The sequence below is a fragment of the Schistocerca cancellata genome, chromosome 6, assembly GCF_023864275.1.
Source record: "Schistocerca cancellata isolate TAMUIC-IGC-003103 chromosome 6, iqSchCanc2.1, whole genome shotgun sequence".
Taxonomy (NCBI): domain Eukaryota; kingdom Metazoa; phylum Arthropoda; class Insecta; order Orthoptera; family Acrididae; genus Schistocerca; species Schistocerca cancellata.
Window position 1 is genome coordinate 285,078,937 of NC_064631.1, and position 18,578 is coordinate 285,097,514.

Below are 18,578 nucleotides of genomic sequence, written 5' to 3' on the forward strand. Positions count from 1 at the left end.
GTTTCCCATTGTTGAAGAGCAATTCGGGAATGGTGATTGTATCTTTCAACATGATCAAGCACCTGTTTGTAATGCACGGTCTGTGGCAGAGTGGTTACACAACAATAACATCCCTGTAATGGACTGGCCTGCACAGAGTACTGACCGGAATCCTACAGAATGCCTTTGGCATGTTTTGGAACGCTGACTTTGTGCCAGGCCTCACTGATTGACATCAATACCTCTCCTTGGTGCAGCATTCCGTGAAGAATGGACTGCCATTCACCAAGAAATCTTCCAGCACCTGACTGAACGTATGCCAGTGACAGTGGAAGCTGTCATCAAGGCAGACACCATATTGAATTCCAGCATTACCAATGGAGGGCACCACGAACCTGTAAGTCATTTTCAGCCAGATGCCTGGAAACATTTGATCAGATAGCATATCAAACAACAACAATGCCTTGAAAATGTTTTTCTTCCTTTTTGCACACTGAACTTTCAGCAAATATTATAATATTGTCTAGATCATGAATATTACTTACAGTTTTTGGAACTTTCTTGGAAGTGATTTCACAACCCTTTACATAAATGCTTACACTGAGTTCCTGGTTAATAATTATGTACAAAATATGATGTGGTGTTCTCTCAGTGTCTACATAAAAAAAACAGTATATATGAATCTTTCATGGCTTTTGACCACTTTTCACTACAAGTAACAGAGGCTAGCATCTTTATCAATTCATTAAATGAATTGAAGGAAAACTTCTTATTATATTCTTCTAGAGATTTAATACTGTCCTCTTGGATGCTCTCAGTCTGGCAGCTTCCTTTTCTCCTGTTTTTCAGAAGGAGATTCTCTGGTTTTTGGCATCACTCCCAAAATATACAAAGGGCAGTTATGAAATTTGCTTGGGACTGTGTATCAGGTCTATCCGCCAGGAAGCCCTCACTACATGACATTTCATTTCATTTCATGATACTGGTCAGTAGACTGAGTAATTGTTCACTAAGAGTGAGCACACTGTACTACAGAGAAGCGAATGTGGCAGCTGAGAGGGCTGGCTCAGTTGTTCCACCTCTCATTATTCCCTCCATTTCTAATTGCCAATAGGAAGCCTTTGACCTAGTCTGGCTTCAGCTGTGACTCTAAGCTCACACTGTTGCCACTGTGTCATTTCCACAACAGGTACCATTCAGGTAGCATCATAAGAACCAATGACTAAAATTGAACACCTATTGTTAACATGGTTTATGGGGCAATACTGCACTGCATTCATGCTGCTGCTGGCAAGGCTTTACAGCTTTGTTACTACCTACTAAGCAGTGTTTGCCTGTGCCTGCAATGCACAGAAGTGCATGTTTGCAAAAACAGAAGTGATTTTCATTGGGAGTACTGTTACTTTAGTTTGTGAGTTAAGGTAATGAGTTTCAAGACACACACACAGTCAAAAAAAGTTTTATGTACAACGTAGATGAATTTCCTCATGTCAGAAGAGACAAAATCTTATCAGCACCACAGACTGTAACAGCAAAAGCATGTGGTGTTTCACTATGAACCATACACAGAATATTTGCAAACACATGAGCAATGGAAACCTGTGGTTAAGAAATGAAGTTTAAATCTCCAAGAAAATATATGAGTGGAAGAAGAATTGTCACTTAATTGAATGATTCCCAGAAAGATGTCATTCATCGTAATGCGCTGGACTTTTACGATCATGGTGAGTGTCCTGCAAGGCAAATGTTTTAAACAACAAAAATACTTTCACAGGGGACTGCCTTTTGAGCATATCAATTCTGAAACCCCATGGTGAAATGAACAATTTCTCTTTTTGCAAAGTTTAATTTCAAGATATTATTTTTGACCCACATCTCTATTTCCCTATGTGTCTGCTCAATATGGCAGTCTTCATCAGTTTTACAACAGACTGTTGCTGCTGAGTCATCTGCATAGCTGATGTTATCAGACAGTCCAAATGTTGGGCCTTGTGGAAATCCTAATTTGTGTGTGTGTGTGCGTGTGTGTGATCTTCCAACCAGAGAATAATTCCTTGCCACTGTTATTAACACACAGTCCTTGTTTTAATTTGTTAAGTATGAGGACATCCAACTTAAGAGTTTTTCTTGAAAACCATACTTTGTCTGTTTTCAGAGAAGCATGTCCTGATCTACAGTCTCAACCTTTGGTAAAGTTACAAATGATACCCGACAGGCACATCCTATTATGGAAACATCTGCTAAATGCTGTGACCAATTAATTTAGTAAGTGGATTATACTGCAGCCTTCCCTAAAACCACAGTCAGCGCATAAAATAATGCTGTGGGATGAATTGTAATTTTCTATCTGATCACATGCAGCTCTATAAAATATTTTTAAGAAACCGATAAACAAAGAAGTAGGTCTACAGTTTCCAGTTTCATCTTGATTGCAGTTTTCAGGAAATGGTCAAATTATGGCATATTTTAGTCAATCTGGAAAATGTCCCTCATCAAAACATTGGTCAGTTATGAGGGAGAGTGGACGTTCAATACTACGACAGACTATTTTTATTGTTCAAGTGGCTACATCATCCCAACTCACTGAGTTTAAATTTTTAAGGACACATGATTTTCATAACTCAGAGCTTGAAACATGATGTAACATAAAACCTTATCAATTCCTCTCTGTCACACTAGGATCTGTACTTTGTAGTGAGCAGTCACAGATTTTATGACAATTCATGAAGAAGTTGTTGAAGGATTTACATATGGCACTGGAATCTGTAACAGCTATACCATTTATTATTAGTTTAGAGGGGCATTTTCTCTCCATTTCACTGTCAACTTCATTTCTTACAACAGATCAAAAAGCTTATATTTATAAATTTTTCTGAACACTAGACACTCTAATTCTTTTTGTTATCCATGATCTGCTTTTCTGAGACACAGCCCGTACAGTTACAAAAGGGAAGCATTCCCTGCATATACCCACGAATTCAGCTGAAACATTATTCTAATTGTCATTTGTTTCTAAGTGTGTCTGCTGACTGACTGCATGATGAAGCTTAGCCCTTTAACAAGTACCTCTACATTTTCTTGACTGAAGTTCCTAATTATTCTTTTATGTTTTATTCTATTTTATTTGTTTGTGTGTGTGTGTGTGTGTGGGACAAATTTAATTTTGATAATGATACAAATAGTGCTGCATGGTCTGATACTTCTGAATCTAAAATAAATTTTCCTTTGTCATTGTAATTATAGCTATATATTTATGATAATATCAAGCAGTTGCTGTAACTCTTGTACAGTAGCCAAAATTTAGATTTGTCCATTTGGAACTATCTGGTTCTTTAAATATGATGCAAATTTTTCAGTAGTCCTTGCATCTACATTGAATTCAGCATATATAACCAGTTTCCTACACATTTTTTTATTTTTTAAATTTATGGGATGCTCTTCCCTTTACAAACACACCCATTGTGTTGAAATTGGTGATATTTTGGAGTTGCTTTTATCACTCAGAAGATATTTATTGTTTCATTCCAACACTGAATCATCACTGCACACAAAAAAAGATATAATAAGCAATTAAGTAGCGAATAATCTTTTGAAAAAATCCATTATGATGTAAGCAGGTACAAATGTCTAAACTTTAGGCAATCAAAGGAAGTTAAGTGTTTCTAACAATCATAGTATAATTATATGAAAAAATTGTTTGAAATTGAATGATTAGTCCACTATGTATGGTCATTAAAAATTCCGTGCAATTTTTGTAAATGTTTTGGCACTTACCAGAACAGGAATGCCTCCATATTGTCTTACTAGCTTTCGAACCTGTCTCATGCTAGCTATGTTCTGGATTGTCTCTGCTGCCAAAATTTGCAAATCTCTTGCAGGGCATGAAAGAATGTTGACTAGTGGCAGCACTCCTTCAAAATCTAGAATACTCTTTTTTATGCTGCGACTAGATGATATTTTGCTTAAAATTAAAAGAGCCCCAAGCTGAAACAAAGAACAGTTAATGCTTGAGAGGGGGAGAAAAAATGGAAAGAAAGGAAATGAAACAAAACTGTGATTGAATATAAAGTTAACCACTCAGCTTGTTACATATTTTATTTAGTCACTGCTTACAAATTTTATTCTGCTGTTGCTTACAGGACAGAATAAAAGGGAAAATGTATTCACATGTAAAAATTGTTGTAACTGACTAAGATCTGTTTCAACATCACTGAATTACAGACTATTTGTTTATCTTAAATTATGGTAGCCTATTGTTTTTGTGGCCAGGAAGTGAGTCTACTAATATATTCAAATTGGATATAATAGAGGGAAACATTACACATGGGAAAAATATATCTAAAAACAAAGATGATGTGACTTACCAAACGAAAGTGCTGGCAGGTCAATAGACACACAAACAAACACAAACATACACAAAAAATTCAAGCTTTCGCAACCAATGGTTGCTTCATCAGGAAAGAGGGAAGGACAGGGAAAGACGAAAGGATGTGGGTTTTAAGGGAGAGGGTAAGGAGTCATTCCAATCCCGGGAGCAGAAAGACTTACCTTAGGGGGGAAAAAAGGATAGGTATATACTCGCACACACACCCATATCCAACCGCACATACACTTACATTTACATTTACAAACGTCTGCTTGTGTCTGTGTATGTGCGGTTGGATATGGGTGTGTGTGCGAGTGTATACCTGTCCTTTTTTCCCCCCTAAGGTAAGTCTTTCTGCTCCCGGGATTGGAATGACTCCTTACCCTCTCCCTTAAAACCCACATCCTTTCGTCTTTCCCTCTCCTTCCCTCTTTCCTGATGAAGCAACCGTTGGTTGCGAAAGCTTGAATTTTGTGTGTATGTTTGTGTGTCTATCGACCTGCCAGCGCTTTCATTTGGTAAGTCACATCATCTTTGTTTTTAGATATAATATATTCAAATTGTTAGAGAAAGCTCTTAGATAAGAAATAACGGATTAAACTAGCAGGATAAGCACAAATCAAATATCAGCATGGTCTTCAACTAACTTTCTGGGAAAAGAATATCATCCTAGTGTATTTTTTCAGCCTTAAAACTACATGGTAACAATGCAAAATGCATAGCTTGATGTAATCTCCAAAGAAATTAATGAACTTTAATCTCCTGTACAACAATAACAGTAAGTTCCACTTGAGGTGATATGGCTTCATTAACATGAAGAAGAAATAATGAAAGAAGAAAACTGGGCGCTTATCACCTTGCAATGATTTTCAGCGGTGTTTCAATGCACAGGAAAACAAATGATACTTTGTCATTCATAAAATGTGATAGCTGCAGATATTGCTACTCACAGACCAACTTCACATCAAGAGGTACTGATTTGATACATGTTTCTACCGAATCATAATTTAGAGGTGTGTGAGTTTTCTAGTGCATTTAATTACAACACCTAATGATGAAGAATTTTAAATAGAACAACAATTACTACTTACAATGGAGAACAGTATCTCTCTCTCTCTCTCTCTCTCTCTCTCTCTAGCCCCCCCCCCCCCCACACACACATACACACATGGACAAAAGGCAGAAAATAAAGACACTAGCTCAATACAAAGATACCACTGTTCTTATGACTGAGACATACGATTCCATCTTGATTACCACCAATTCACAGGTAAATATAAAGAAGAGTAAGTAAAACAGCACAACCATAAAATATAAACAAACATACTAGAATAGGTAATGATATGTATAATAAATTGTAAAATAACTAATGATTAAGTTTGGCTGATTGAAATCAGCCTATTGAAAAAACATTCCCTCTTAGCAATGACTTAACTTAGTCAGTATATGAACATTATGTAGTGAAATTTACAATTACATTCTATGCAGAGGTTCCAAAAGTTTCACTAATTGTCTCAGGGTCAAAACTATTTTGCTCTCTTTTTCTTCTTTTACTATACCTGATAACAATCACTTGGTTGAATAAATTTGACCTTCGGACAATACATGAGGGCACTGTATTGAAATGTGAGAAAACTAAATGAGCTTCACAAATGTACACAAAATTGAAGTTCATTTGTGTTCATTTCCTATATCATTAAAGATACAAGAAACCATGTGCAGCCAAGATCACTATGCTTGTGTATATGGTTCACTAAACATGAAAAAAATTCTATAAAATTGTAGTATAAAGGTGACAACTTTGACCTACTTGTTATTGAAATCGCAGAACAATGACGTTTCTCTCCTAGCACTGGCTACCAGTTATATTCTGTAATTGATATTTCAGAGGAATACAACTTTGTGAATGGGGTTTCTAATTACAAGTTATGAGATGCTCGTCTGTCCTGCCCTCACAGCATGGAGGAGGGGTCCCACATGCCATTGGATATTCAAGGGCCATTGAGTAGCATGTCATAAATTATGATTGTGTACGCTTTTCTATTCCTCCAATTAAAGCATCATCTGTGGCAAAATGAAGAAAATGCTTCAGACAAAACATATGTAGATTTTGCCATAGAATTATAGTCTGCAATAAAAAATGGAGGTTCCCACTGAAGATTTCAAAGTTACTCCTGCCACCCACTCATGAGGTGGGGTGGTGGATCGAGTGTGTTATCATTGGATGTCCCCCTCCGAGACAAACAAATTGGAATTATAACTTTTTTTGATCCGCTGTGTAGGTTTTGAGTGAAGAATTTATAAAATAAAACAGCAAAGAGTTACTATATTATGACCAGTATTATCTTTGTAATACAATTAAAAATAAATTATGCAGCAGCTTCAAGTGTTACAATATGTCATTTCTGTGATTTATTAAAGCTATGGAACACAACCAATAAAAAGTATTTCAAATGTTTGTCATTTATGCAGTCAAACTTCAACATCAACCATGACATTGTCATTTATTATTCTTTACTAATAACTACATTTTCTTCTCACATTTTCATGTAGTATCCACATAAACAATTGGAAAAACTTGCAAAATTATATCACAGTGTGATACATAATTTAGGAGAAAAACTAGCTTTTCAGAAAAATGTAAATTGTTCTGAACACCGGTTGTATATGTGTTTATAGAATTTAAAAATCTGTCTGGGAAGCTAGTTCTCATATAAATCTACCATATATGTGCCACGATTACTGATTGAAAAACACAAACATTGTGATTGACACTGTACTTTCTACAGAAGTATTATACTTTGTACAGAAATATTAGATACTATTCTGTTTGCTATATGTATGAAAAACAGCAGTGTACAAAGGACAGACTCATGCAGGCCAGTTACACTCCTTCCATCCCATCCGCTTTGCCACGCTCATCAGAGACCATGTTCTGGTTTCTCTCTTGAAGTTAGAATTTTAGAGACTTTCCTATTGCTCTCTTGATGCTGCAGTGGCATTCTTTGTCAAGAAATATTTTGTTATACACAAATCTGAAACCCTAAACACATTCATGGTAAGGGTTCCATTGCAGTGTTAAAGAATAAGAGTGTGGCTTCTGTTGTAGATATACCTCTTTCAGAACTGAGCTGTTTTTCACTGATGATATCAAAGTTGTCAATATGCTTTACAATTCTATCATACAGTACCAGCTCAAAAGTTTAAAGATATAGTCCAAAGCTGTAGTTATTTGTGTTATATCTCTCTTTTGAGGAAATACTTCATTATGGCAAATTTAATTCTTTTAACAGTTTCATTGTCAGGCATAATGATTTTAATGATGGCTGATCAATTTTAACAATTTCCTGTAATCTCTAGATCCAGTAAGTAGCATGCCATTATACCTTGTGAACACACAAGTCATGCTGCATTGTGATGAGGATGCTGCTTATTCGATCTGATGATGTCCAGTGATAATTACAACTGTTCTACTGTATACTGACAAAAGTGACTGTGGCTAGCAAAAAACTTCACTTAACTAATGTGATTAGGCATTTTATTTCATCCCAATGGTAATGCATATTTTTTTTATCAACTCTTAGCTTATTTGTCAAAAGATGCAGTCAAATATGCTTGAAATTTTATTGTTAAACAAGTTTTACTTTGAGCTGACATGTTTTTCCTTGCAATTTTGCTATTAAACAAGTTTTATTTGATGTTTAAATATTTTTCACTGTCCATGTCTCTATTCTATATCTTAGAGCCTTGACTTAAAGATTTAAATCAATTCAAGTTTTATTATTCTACTACTTTCCAACAGGGATGTATTTTTTCTGGCAGATATTCACGTTGTCATTAGTAAGTATCTGTCTCTGGTGGCCAGAGATATCATTCACAAATTGTACTGATTCTGTTATGGTGTGGTTTTCCTTGGTTTATAAAGCTGTTGCCAATCAGAGTGCTTGAATTTGAAGATATCCTAGTGGAAAAATTGTTCACATACTTTACCTGTGATTTCTTGACTGCCCTTGGTAGCTTGTCATCAGATGTCAATCATGTTGCTGTAATATGGCAAGTTTTAAATAATGTACACAACACATTATTTACTAAATCTGACTGATTTTTACATTCATTATCATTCATAGCAACATAATGACCAGCTTAATATCTCACATAGAATGTCAATCACAGGTAGACACTTCGGTAAACTACAAATCAGTCTTGATAGCGGCAAGATGTTTGCAGTACACTTTCACATGCTGATTCTGGCAGATGAATACCATAAAGTTGATTTTAACTACACAGTCATTGAACACAGTATGTCTCCGAATAACTCATGACAACATGTGGAAGGTTATGTTGTTGACTTGGAGAAATTAACAGAAATAATTAAAACAGAATTTGACACTGAAGTGTCAAATGCTTGGTAACTGAGCACAGACTTTAATACACATTACAACATGTTGTTTATCAGTTGAGTGACCCGGAGATGTTACTCAGACTAGTTCTGGCAGCAGACTGCAGACTAGTTGCCTGGAGGGAGTGCATATAGACAGGTGTACAAATATTTTGTGATTTTGGAAATTACATTTTAGCTTATCGTCGATGAAGAAACAATACCGCATAACTGACAAATTGCCGATTTTTCGTTTTTCAGTCAGATGATATCATTGGCCGTACGCACATCTGCTCTTAATGCCATAAGCCAAAATTTTTAATTATTTACCATGAAAAAACTATCTGAAAGAATACCGCATATGTGACACAGCTAATAAATAGATGGCTATACCACAAAACTGTAGAGAATTAAATACGGCGTATCTACAATCTATGGATACTGTGAACAATACCGTGTAAATACAAAAGCGCATGCAGCCACAGCACATTGTTACTGCCTTATTATGTATTTAACAGTGCTCGAAAGTGGTTCCGTGCTTGTACTTTCATTCGTGATAATGGACAGCGATACAGATGACGATCTTTTTACTGAAGAAGGAATTGTTTCTCAGCTGAAATCACCTTATGAAAGTGGAGAATTGTTCCTGAGAGTGACTGACAGCAGTAAGAAAATTGTTTTATTATTCACCTTTGAATGTTAGTAGCACCGCAAGTGTCTTATTGTGATATAAATCAGAACGCCCTCACTTCACTCGTTCTGTGCTTTATTCATTTCTGCCAAAGATTTCTAGACTGTCCACTTTCTGGTAGGATCTCCTGTAAATGCAGAACAAACAACAGGCGAGAAAAGTCATAACGCTGAAATTACATTAACCGATTTAATTTCGTATATGGGACTTCGAAACTTCCTGGCAGATTAAAACTGTGTGCTGGACAGAGTCTAAACTCGAGACCTTTGCCTTTCGCGGGCAAGTGCTCTACCAACTGAGCTACCCAAGCACAACTCACGCACCCGTCCTCACAGCTTTATTTCTGCCAGTACCTCATCTCCTACCTTCCAAACTTTACAGAAGCTCTCCTGTGAACCTAGCAGAACTAGCACTCCTGAAAGAAAGGATATTGCGGAGACATGGATTAGCCACAGCCTAGGGGATGCTTCCAGAATGAGATTTTCACTCTGCAGCGGAGTGTGTGCTGATATGAAACTTCCTGGTAGATTAAAACTGTGTGCCGGACTGAAACTTGAACTTGGGACCTTTGCCTTTCGCGGGCAAGTGCTCTACCAACTGAGCTACCCATGTACGACTCACACACCCATCCTCACAGTTTTACTTCTGCCAGTACCTCATCTCCTACTCATATATGCGGTTCTCGGTTACTGTTCCTGCAACGTCTAATGACACAGGTAAATTTTCTTGAGATTATTGTTAATAGTATTACTGATGCTGTCATTCTCATAAATACATGAATTTTAGCTTCATATTTGTCTGCTTAAATTAATTTATAAATATTTTTCCATCTAGAAACTTCAGTGGCTGTATCGAACAATGCTCAAAATGAAACCACAATCACAGTTTCCACTAGAGACAACAGTACTTCACACTCATTGTTAAGCGATGGTGCTCATTGTTTGCCAAACACTCTGGATAAATTATTGGATGATCATGGGAGCATAATGATGTTGACAGTGAAGGCCAACAATTTTATGCTGACGAAAGCAGTGACAGGGAAAGGAAGTCTAAACCACATCCTGAAGATTGTAAGAAAAATGCCAATAAAATTCTGAGAATTCGTGGACAGGTGTATATTGGATAGAAAAGAAGTCGAATTGGTAAAATCACTAATGATACTCCAAGAGGGGCATGAAAATTAGGTCCAACATGTACTTCGCAGATGTGCCAGAAATCCATTCAAAGGAAGTGTCATCAGTTTTCTGCTGATGATAGGCAGGCAGTATTTAACACTTTTTGGGAAATAATGTCATGGAATCAGAGGAAGGTTTACGTTATCAACCTTGTGGACGTAATTCCAACCAAACATCCAGGGCAGAACACTGGCAAATCCAGGAAAAAAGGGACGCTCATTTATAATTTGAAAAATGAGTGGGGAAAACATAAAGTATACAAAAAGAAGTTTCTCAATACTCTTGGGATTAAAGAATGGACTGTCCGATATTGGCTAGATAATTCCACACATAGGATGAGTCCTGATACAGAATCATCACGACCTCGAATCAAACAGATGAAGAAGAAAGATGAGAGAACCTTCATGAAAGAATTCCTGGACTCTCTTCCGAATCTTCCACCGCATTACTGTAGGAAATCCTCCTCAAAGTTGTACCTTGAGCCTATTTTACAATCCCAACGACAGCTGTAAGGACTCTATATGGAAAAATGTCATGTGGAGAAGGTTTCACCATTAAGTCAGGCTTCCTTTAACTTGATTTTAGAAGATGGTAATATTAGCTTATTTGTCCCCAAGAAAGACCAGTGTGACTTATGTTGTAGTTACAGGCTTGGTAACTTGAGTGAAGACGTGTGGAAGCAACACACAGAACGGAAAGAGCAGGCACGGATGCAAAAAGATGCTGACAAGAAAGAAGCCCAGCAGAAGCTCTGCTCAGTGTACACCATGGACTTACAGGCTGTGAATGTAGCTTCATTTTTAAGTGCAAGTGCAGTTTATTATAAAACAAAGTTGGCTCTACATAACATTACAATGTATAATTTAGAAAGTCATGATGCAGTATGTTACTGGTTCGATGAAATGCAAGGTGATTTTGTTGCATCATACTTTGCCTCATGCATCATGGACACCCTATCCAGAACGATTAAGGAAAATCCTGTTCATGTCATTCTGTATTCTGATGGCTGGACATATCAGAACAGAACTGTGATATTATCAAATGCTCTTTTAAGATTAGCAATTGATACTGGAGTATTGATTACACAAAAGCTTTTTGAGAAAGGCCATACTCAGATGTAATGTGACTCAGTTCACAGTTCCATTGAGTGCAAGCTTAAAGGATGTGAAGTTACACTTCCTAGCCAAAACACTATGATATCTAAAGAAGCGGGAAAAAAGCTACAGCCATACGAAGTCCATTACCTAGATTATTCCTTTTTCATCAACTATGCAGAGGAAAGTTTGCGGCTGTACGACTCAATTGGTCTTGGAAGAGCTGTAAAAAATGAGCCTACAGTTACTGATCTGAGGGCGCTACAGTACCGCCCAAATGGTATTATTTACTACAAGTGCTCTTTCAATGAGGTGTGGCAAGAATTTCTGAGGTGCCCGAGGAAAATTCTTGGAGATGTTTGCTTCCTGAAACTATACAAGGAAAGACTGAAAATCAAGAAATCCAAATGGGATCATTTACAACAACATAAATCTGTTCTTCCTGAAGATTGTCATAGTTATTATGACAACATTCCTTATGAATGAAAATTATCACGGAGGTAACTGTGTGATGAGTATCAGTGCAGTGTAATTCTCTGCTGCTGCTTTGAGTGACGTTTAGGATTTATTATTTATTTAAAATGTTTCTATGAAATGTTTCAATAGAAAATGATTAATGCTCCAAAACGTGTTCTTACTAGCTTTCTCAGCACCAAATACCAACGTAAATGTGTCAAGTTGTGCCGGGAGACTGACAAATAAGACACAAATACTGAGACAACTCCATGCATGTGCCTTAATTAAGCTTTCTAAAGCGTATTTTTTTCACATTTTTATTTGATCCAATATTTCCTTGTAATGTTATGATTCAAATTTAGCACCTCTGTGAAATGTATTAGGTATTTTAGACAGTTCTTTGTCTCTCGTGTAAAATTCTTATTTTGTTACTTACTCGGTATTGTTTCTTCACTGATGTTATGATGCTTAACCATCAGATTTAGTGTTAGAGTAGATCTAGTGATTCCAACAATAATCTGGTTTATCAGAATAACAAATGATGTGGAAAACATTAGAGTTCAATGTACTATTTGAATGATATGATGTATAACTACATGGTGGATTCCCTACTTTCATATAAAATTTCCAAGTTTACGATTTTGCTAATCTATCCAATGTCTTAATTAGTGGATTATTTGGAAATCGAAAGGAACAATCAGGTTGAGGAAAAAGAGAGCAATAAAACTATAATGTCAAATCCTGGAATCAAAAAAGTGTAAGGGCTCCTTCTTGAGTTAATGAGTTATTGGAAACATTTAACTAACTGCTTGAGGGAGTGGAATAAGGATCTTCCAGTGCTGTGTCAATCCCCTCAAAGTTACTGATTAGCTCACATTAAATTTACTATTACACACTGTTGTAACAACTTCAGTTCTTAATTTCTCGTAACCAACGAGCTTTTAGGCAAAACTAAAAATACCATTATAATCAGCAGACTGTAAACTGTACAGTAAATGAGAGAATGCTTAAAATACTACATAAGTAAGAACTTAGTAATTCTGTGTGCACATGATATATACAATACTTATATGAGTACAGTTAACTGAAAGATACCACTGTGGCAGTTTAGGGAATTGCACTGTCATCGGAGCTCATATACTGTGCAGACATAGAATACACAATGGCACTAAACATTACAATACTTGAACAGTGTTTACTGCCTGCACACTTACCTACCATCTGGACAACAAACGTTCAAGTGGATGATGAATGTCACAGCCACAAAAGAAAAAACTGAAATCACCCTGATTTATGGTGAATGTAGGAGAAATGTTGAGGCTGTTGTTCCCTTATATGCAGAACGTTTTCAGAGAAAGCTTGCACTTGTTCATCCTTTTACAAGGTTGTGAATGCCTTTATGTATGATGGCAGTGTACAGACTGGCAAGAGAAAATGAAACAAATGTGTTACAGGAGAAGCTGTACTAGTGGCAGTGTGCCACAAGACATTGGTAAGGGCTTGGCAATTACACCAAAATTCCAGTAAGTCTGCAGATAGTATTGTGACAATACTACACTCTCATAAGTACTATCCATACCACATGTCAATGCATGGTGCCAGTTTCCACAACTGGATAGTGTTTTGTGAATGGGCACATCAACAAAGGCAAATGACCCACATTCTTTGCCAAGATGCTATTTTCCAATGAGTCTACATTCACAAACCATGGTAGTGTTAATGTGTATTGCATGCATTACTGGAGTGCAGACAATTCCCACTGGTTCCAGCAAGGTGAGCATTAATGTCCTTGGTTGGTTAACATATTGTGTGGCATCATTGTGAGCTAACTCATTGATCCTTATTTTATTGACGGCTCATTGAATGGATGCAAATTTCACATGTTTTTGGAGTAGGTGCTACCAGTACTACTGCAGGATGTTGCCCTGGATGTTGACATGTATGTGGTTTCAGCATGATGGTTTCCCACCGCATTATGGAATTGAAGTACAGGAAGTATTAGACCATATTTACACAAGTTAGTGGATCAGCAGAGGCAGCCCTATTAATTGGCTCACTAGGTCACCAGATTTCTTTCTGTGTGGATATTTAAAAGATAAGGTGTACTAGCAAGTGAAGCTGTGGTCGAATTCATCAGAAAAACCTGTTGAAACGCCCTTACATATTAAGATGGGGAAGGAAAAGGACACATGGAAGGTGGACCCATGATAATCACATCATTTTTCCTTCGACAGTTCACTTTTATTTACAGGGCACATTACACTAACAAACCAAATACAGTGTTGACCATACCAAAGTATGAGAAACAGGATTTTTTTTTCTTTTTATTTACTTATTTATTTATTTTACAAGAAATAGGTTTAAGCCACTGTTCCATGGTCCCCACCCACAAGCAATATATAAGAGTAATACATATAACATTGCAAGATAATAAGGTAAGACATTTCTCAATTAAAGCAATTTAGCCTTGGAATAATTAAAAGAAATACTCTACCAAAACTTTAAGAACAAACTGCAACTTACAGCTCTTAAAAAGGTTTTAAACAAATTTAAATTAATTTCAATATTAATCAGACTAGCCTCTGTAAGGAATATCCGCAGCTGCAATTACCAATTACAAAATCACAAGTCCAAACATTCGATTTTCAGATCAGATCAGCCATGAAAGTTAAGTGCCAATGGTTATGATGCAGCAAGATTTTCTTTTACATACATGGAATGAATACAATACAGTAGTGATGGCAAAATAATTAGACAAACATCTCAAACATTGACCACTAGAAAAAGTAAGCTCAAAGTTTCCAAATATTAGCACAATAAGTACAGGCTGAAATAATCTGAAGGTTAATCATAAACCAGATAATAGTACCCATTTCAGGAGAGATGCAAAATATTTGGCAGAAAATATTAACGTAAGACCATGAAAATAAGAGTGTAGGATAAACAAAGTTAACTTAAGAAATATGCTGCTAGCGCGAACAGCTCCACTGAGGTAATGTCAAGCAGCCACAAACACTCCAGAAAACATCATGGACCTACAACTCATAAAACTAAGAGCACTGCTACATCAAGAAGTCGTTATTCCATAATTTCAGCTCAATGCAAAACACCAGCATCCAAAAGCGCACAGAACGGACGTGAGGGAAGAAAATTCAGCTGAAACATACTGAAGGGCAAGTAAAAACTTTGATGCAGCCAGTAATTGCATGCTCATAACTAATCAATCTCTGCACAAATAGAGCTGACAGCCCACCCAACCAACAGGCCAACCACTGTCCGTGTTGCCCTTTCACCATGAACCCACAAACTTCCAACTCCACATGCTCAAGAATGTTTTCAAGACCAGCAATGATACACAGGAAGCTAAGGGTAATTCATGTCACCTAGGGCGCCCCAGTAAATGAAGGGGGAATGAGATGTTTATATTTTTCCCACCTCCGCGTTGCATGTTTTGAGTGAAATGCCCGGTCGATGCGCTGTTGTTTTCACGTCAATTCTACCAACATTGAGAGTTGTTTAGTTCTCGGGGTTTTGTAAAATTCCTGGATTCATGTCTCGTCACTGTGCAGCCTATGAAAAGGATTGAGGAAGACCTCCAAATAAATTCCAAAGTACAGTGCAGTTTTAATACCAATATATTTCCAGGACTCTGGTGTCTGAGACTGGTGAAACTGTTCCAGTTACATCACATGTACCCAAAGTTGACATCAAACGAGACACAGATTTCACAACAATCAACAAACGAGTGAGCCTACAATACATTTGCTCGCAACCCTAGCCAAAAAACGAGTGCCCCAAGGCACCTGCGTGACCTCTATTTATACTTTTGTTAACAATTACTTACAATGAAAATTACAATTTTATGTAAAGTCACAATTAAAAGTTAAACTGAATATGAACTACACATTGCTAAAAATTTACAATCTCAGTGCTGAACAAGGTGAACCTATTTTCAACTTAGTTACGAGTTAATATAACATTTTCTGACTAATTATGTTACAGGTAACAATTACATTTCTAAATTTGTTTATAACAAATCAACTAGTGCCTGAATTTTAGTGCTAACATATATCGGAGATTCAATTAACGTGCTTTATTTATATGTTCTATTTAATTTGCTGTAGTAATTTTATAATGACAGGTTTACTGGTACATCCTGACCATGTGCTACATTTCTTTCGATTAGTTACAGTATTAATTTCACATTTATATTGTGTTTCTCACATAAGAACAATGTTAATCACCAAAGCATCATTTTCGAATTATATGTAAACTGAAATAGTGGTTATTTTTGTACGTACAGGTCACTTTACAACTGGACAATTAGGACTGGTGTTTATCTTTAATGCTCTCCGAGGGGTTCTGATAGGTAGCAATGAGATACAGTAATATTTCAGGAAGAAAAGATTAAATGAATCCACCATGGCTCACCTGTGCTGACATTCCCACAGATACAATTCTGTCTGTGTACAGTCATTTGGAAAGCGGATCGCTAAATGTATTGAAGTTGGCAGTACTACGTTTGAACACTTACACTAATTGGAAAAGTAGAGTAGCATTCTCCTTGAGCCATGGTCACTGTGGTGCATTGAGTGGTCCTCTGTTGGAAGTGTCACAGGAATACAACATTGTGAATGGGGTTTCCAATTACCAGTTACGAAATACTGGTCTGTCGTACCCTCACAGCACAGAGGTGGGGATGCATATGCAATAGTATTTTAAGGCATGTTATAAATTATATTGTGTACCTTTTCTATTTCTCTGATTACAGTGCCATTTCTGGAAAAACAAAAAAAAAATGTTTCAGACAAAATGCATGTAGATTTTGCCATATAGTCATAATCTGCAATAAAAAATGGGGCTTCCCATTGAAGATTTCAATGTTGCCCCCCACCACCCATGCACAGGATGGGATGGCGGGTTGAGTGCAGTATTGTTGTATGTCCCCCTCCGAGACAAACAAATAGGAATTATAACTTTTTGTGATCCAATATATAGTTTTCGATATATTTCAGTGTCTCCAGTCCAGTTAAAACAAACATCCTTTGCGTGTGCGTGTGTGTGTGTGTGTGTGTTATATTTTGACATTTATTTACATATCACCCTCGCTATTAACAAAAATTTGTAAATATTGTGTTCATTTTACAATAGTCTGCAAATATTTTTTCTGTGTTAAAAGTGTCCTGTATCCATAATGTTGTACAACAGGTACTGGAAAACTGTTTCTGTCCAAAACCAATCGTACAATTGAAAATGAATCATACAGCAGTTCACATGTTACAATACATAATTTCCATGAACAAACACTTAGAAGTGGTAAATTGTTTTCTTTTCATAATTCTGTGGGGCTGTATGCAAGAAAAAGTGTAGAGAAAGTTTGAAATTATGTTTAAAGTCCTTATGTGTTCTCATTATCAAAACACTGGATAAGTGTAGTCTGGATAGTTTTCCAAGTTTGTAACTTTGACATTTGTCTTATTGTCTTAAACTATTACTGTAAGACTGTAACTCTGAATAGATTATGAGAGCATTTTAATTTTTTTAAATTCTGTCAATAATTATATGAAATATTGAAAATCAAATTTTTGTTGCCCCAGTTGTTTAGACTCAACTGAGACTTAGCTATTTAGTAATGTACACAGGCAGTCTCCACTTACATTTTAATGAGAAGGAAACTTCAGGAAAGCAGTCATCAGTAGAGTTCTGTGGGTTTCAGAAACTAGTTCTGGAACTCAACAACCACATCACTTATGGTCCCTAATTGGTACTTGCAGTCTCATGCAAAAATATCAAACCAACTGAGGTATCATAAGTGCCAGTTTTCAAAGATTTTTGCATCACTTTTCGGTATCAGTTTACTGCTGGTGGCCAGCTGTTGGAGCTTAATGAACACTAACCAGTTGCAGGAGTACTGTTCAGCTGCCACCACTGCCACTCATGCTACATGAAAAGCATTGTTATTTTCCACAGGATGCTTGTACTACTGCCACCATCAACTGTTTCAATTAGTTGTATGTGTTTATCACTTCTTGTTTTAAATGAAGTAAATATTTGTAAAATAGAGATGGCATGACATTTTTCCTCAGGAAGCATTTCCATTTCATTAGTATTAATCTCATGCTGTCATACAAACAGCACTATGGTAAAATCAAATACAGTTTTGAGCCAACCTACATATTTGGTTTTGAATCAAGTTGATTGAATGGCATACTGTGTTTCCTCCATTTATATTTCCCTTCTTCCAAGTGACAGCATTTTCAAATTATTTTGCTAATGTAAAATCAGCAAAGCAAAAATGTTTTTTTTTTATTATTTTTCTTCAGGAATTGTCTAATTGTGTACCATTTGGATGCTACATACAAGATTTTGCTCTCTGAGGGATATTTAATACTTTCCAATATTTGAAGCATTCAGCAAATATAAATGTTGAGGAAATAAA

The 18,578-nt window shown here is 36.4% G+C and overlaps 1 protein-coding gene across 1 annotated transcript in view; it reads right to left on the minus strand.

Annotated features, from left to right (window-relative positions):
* LOC126088292 (armadillo repeat-containing protein gudu-like) overlaps positions 1-18,578 on the minus strand; it is a 106,673-nt gene that overhangs the window by 67,611 nt on the left and 20,484 nt on the right. Inside the window, exon 4 of the mRNA XM_049906421.1 lies at positions 3,754-3,963. Coding sequence (XP_049762378.1) covers positions 3,754-3,963 — 210 coding nt within the window. The remainder of the gene's footprint in view (positions 1-3,753; positions 3,964-18,578) is intronic.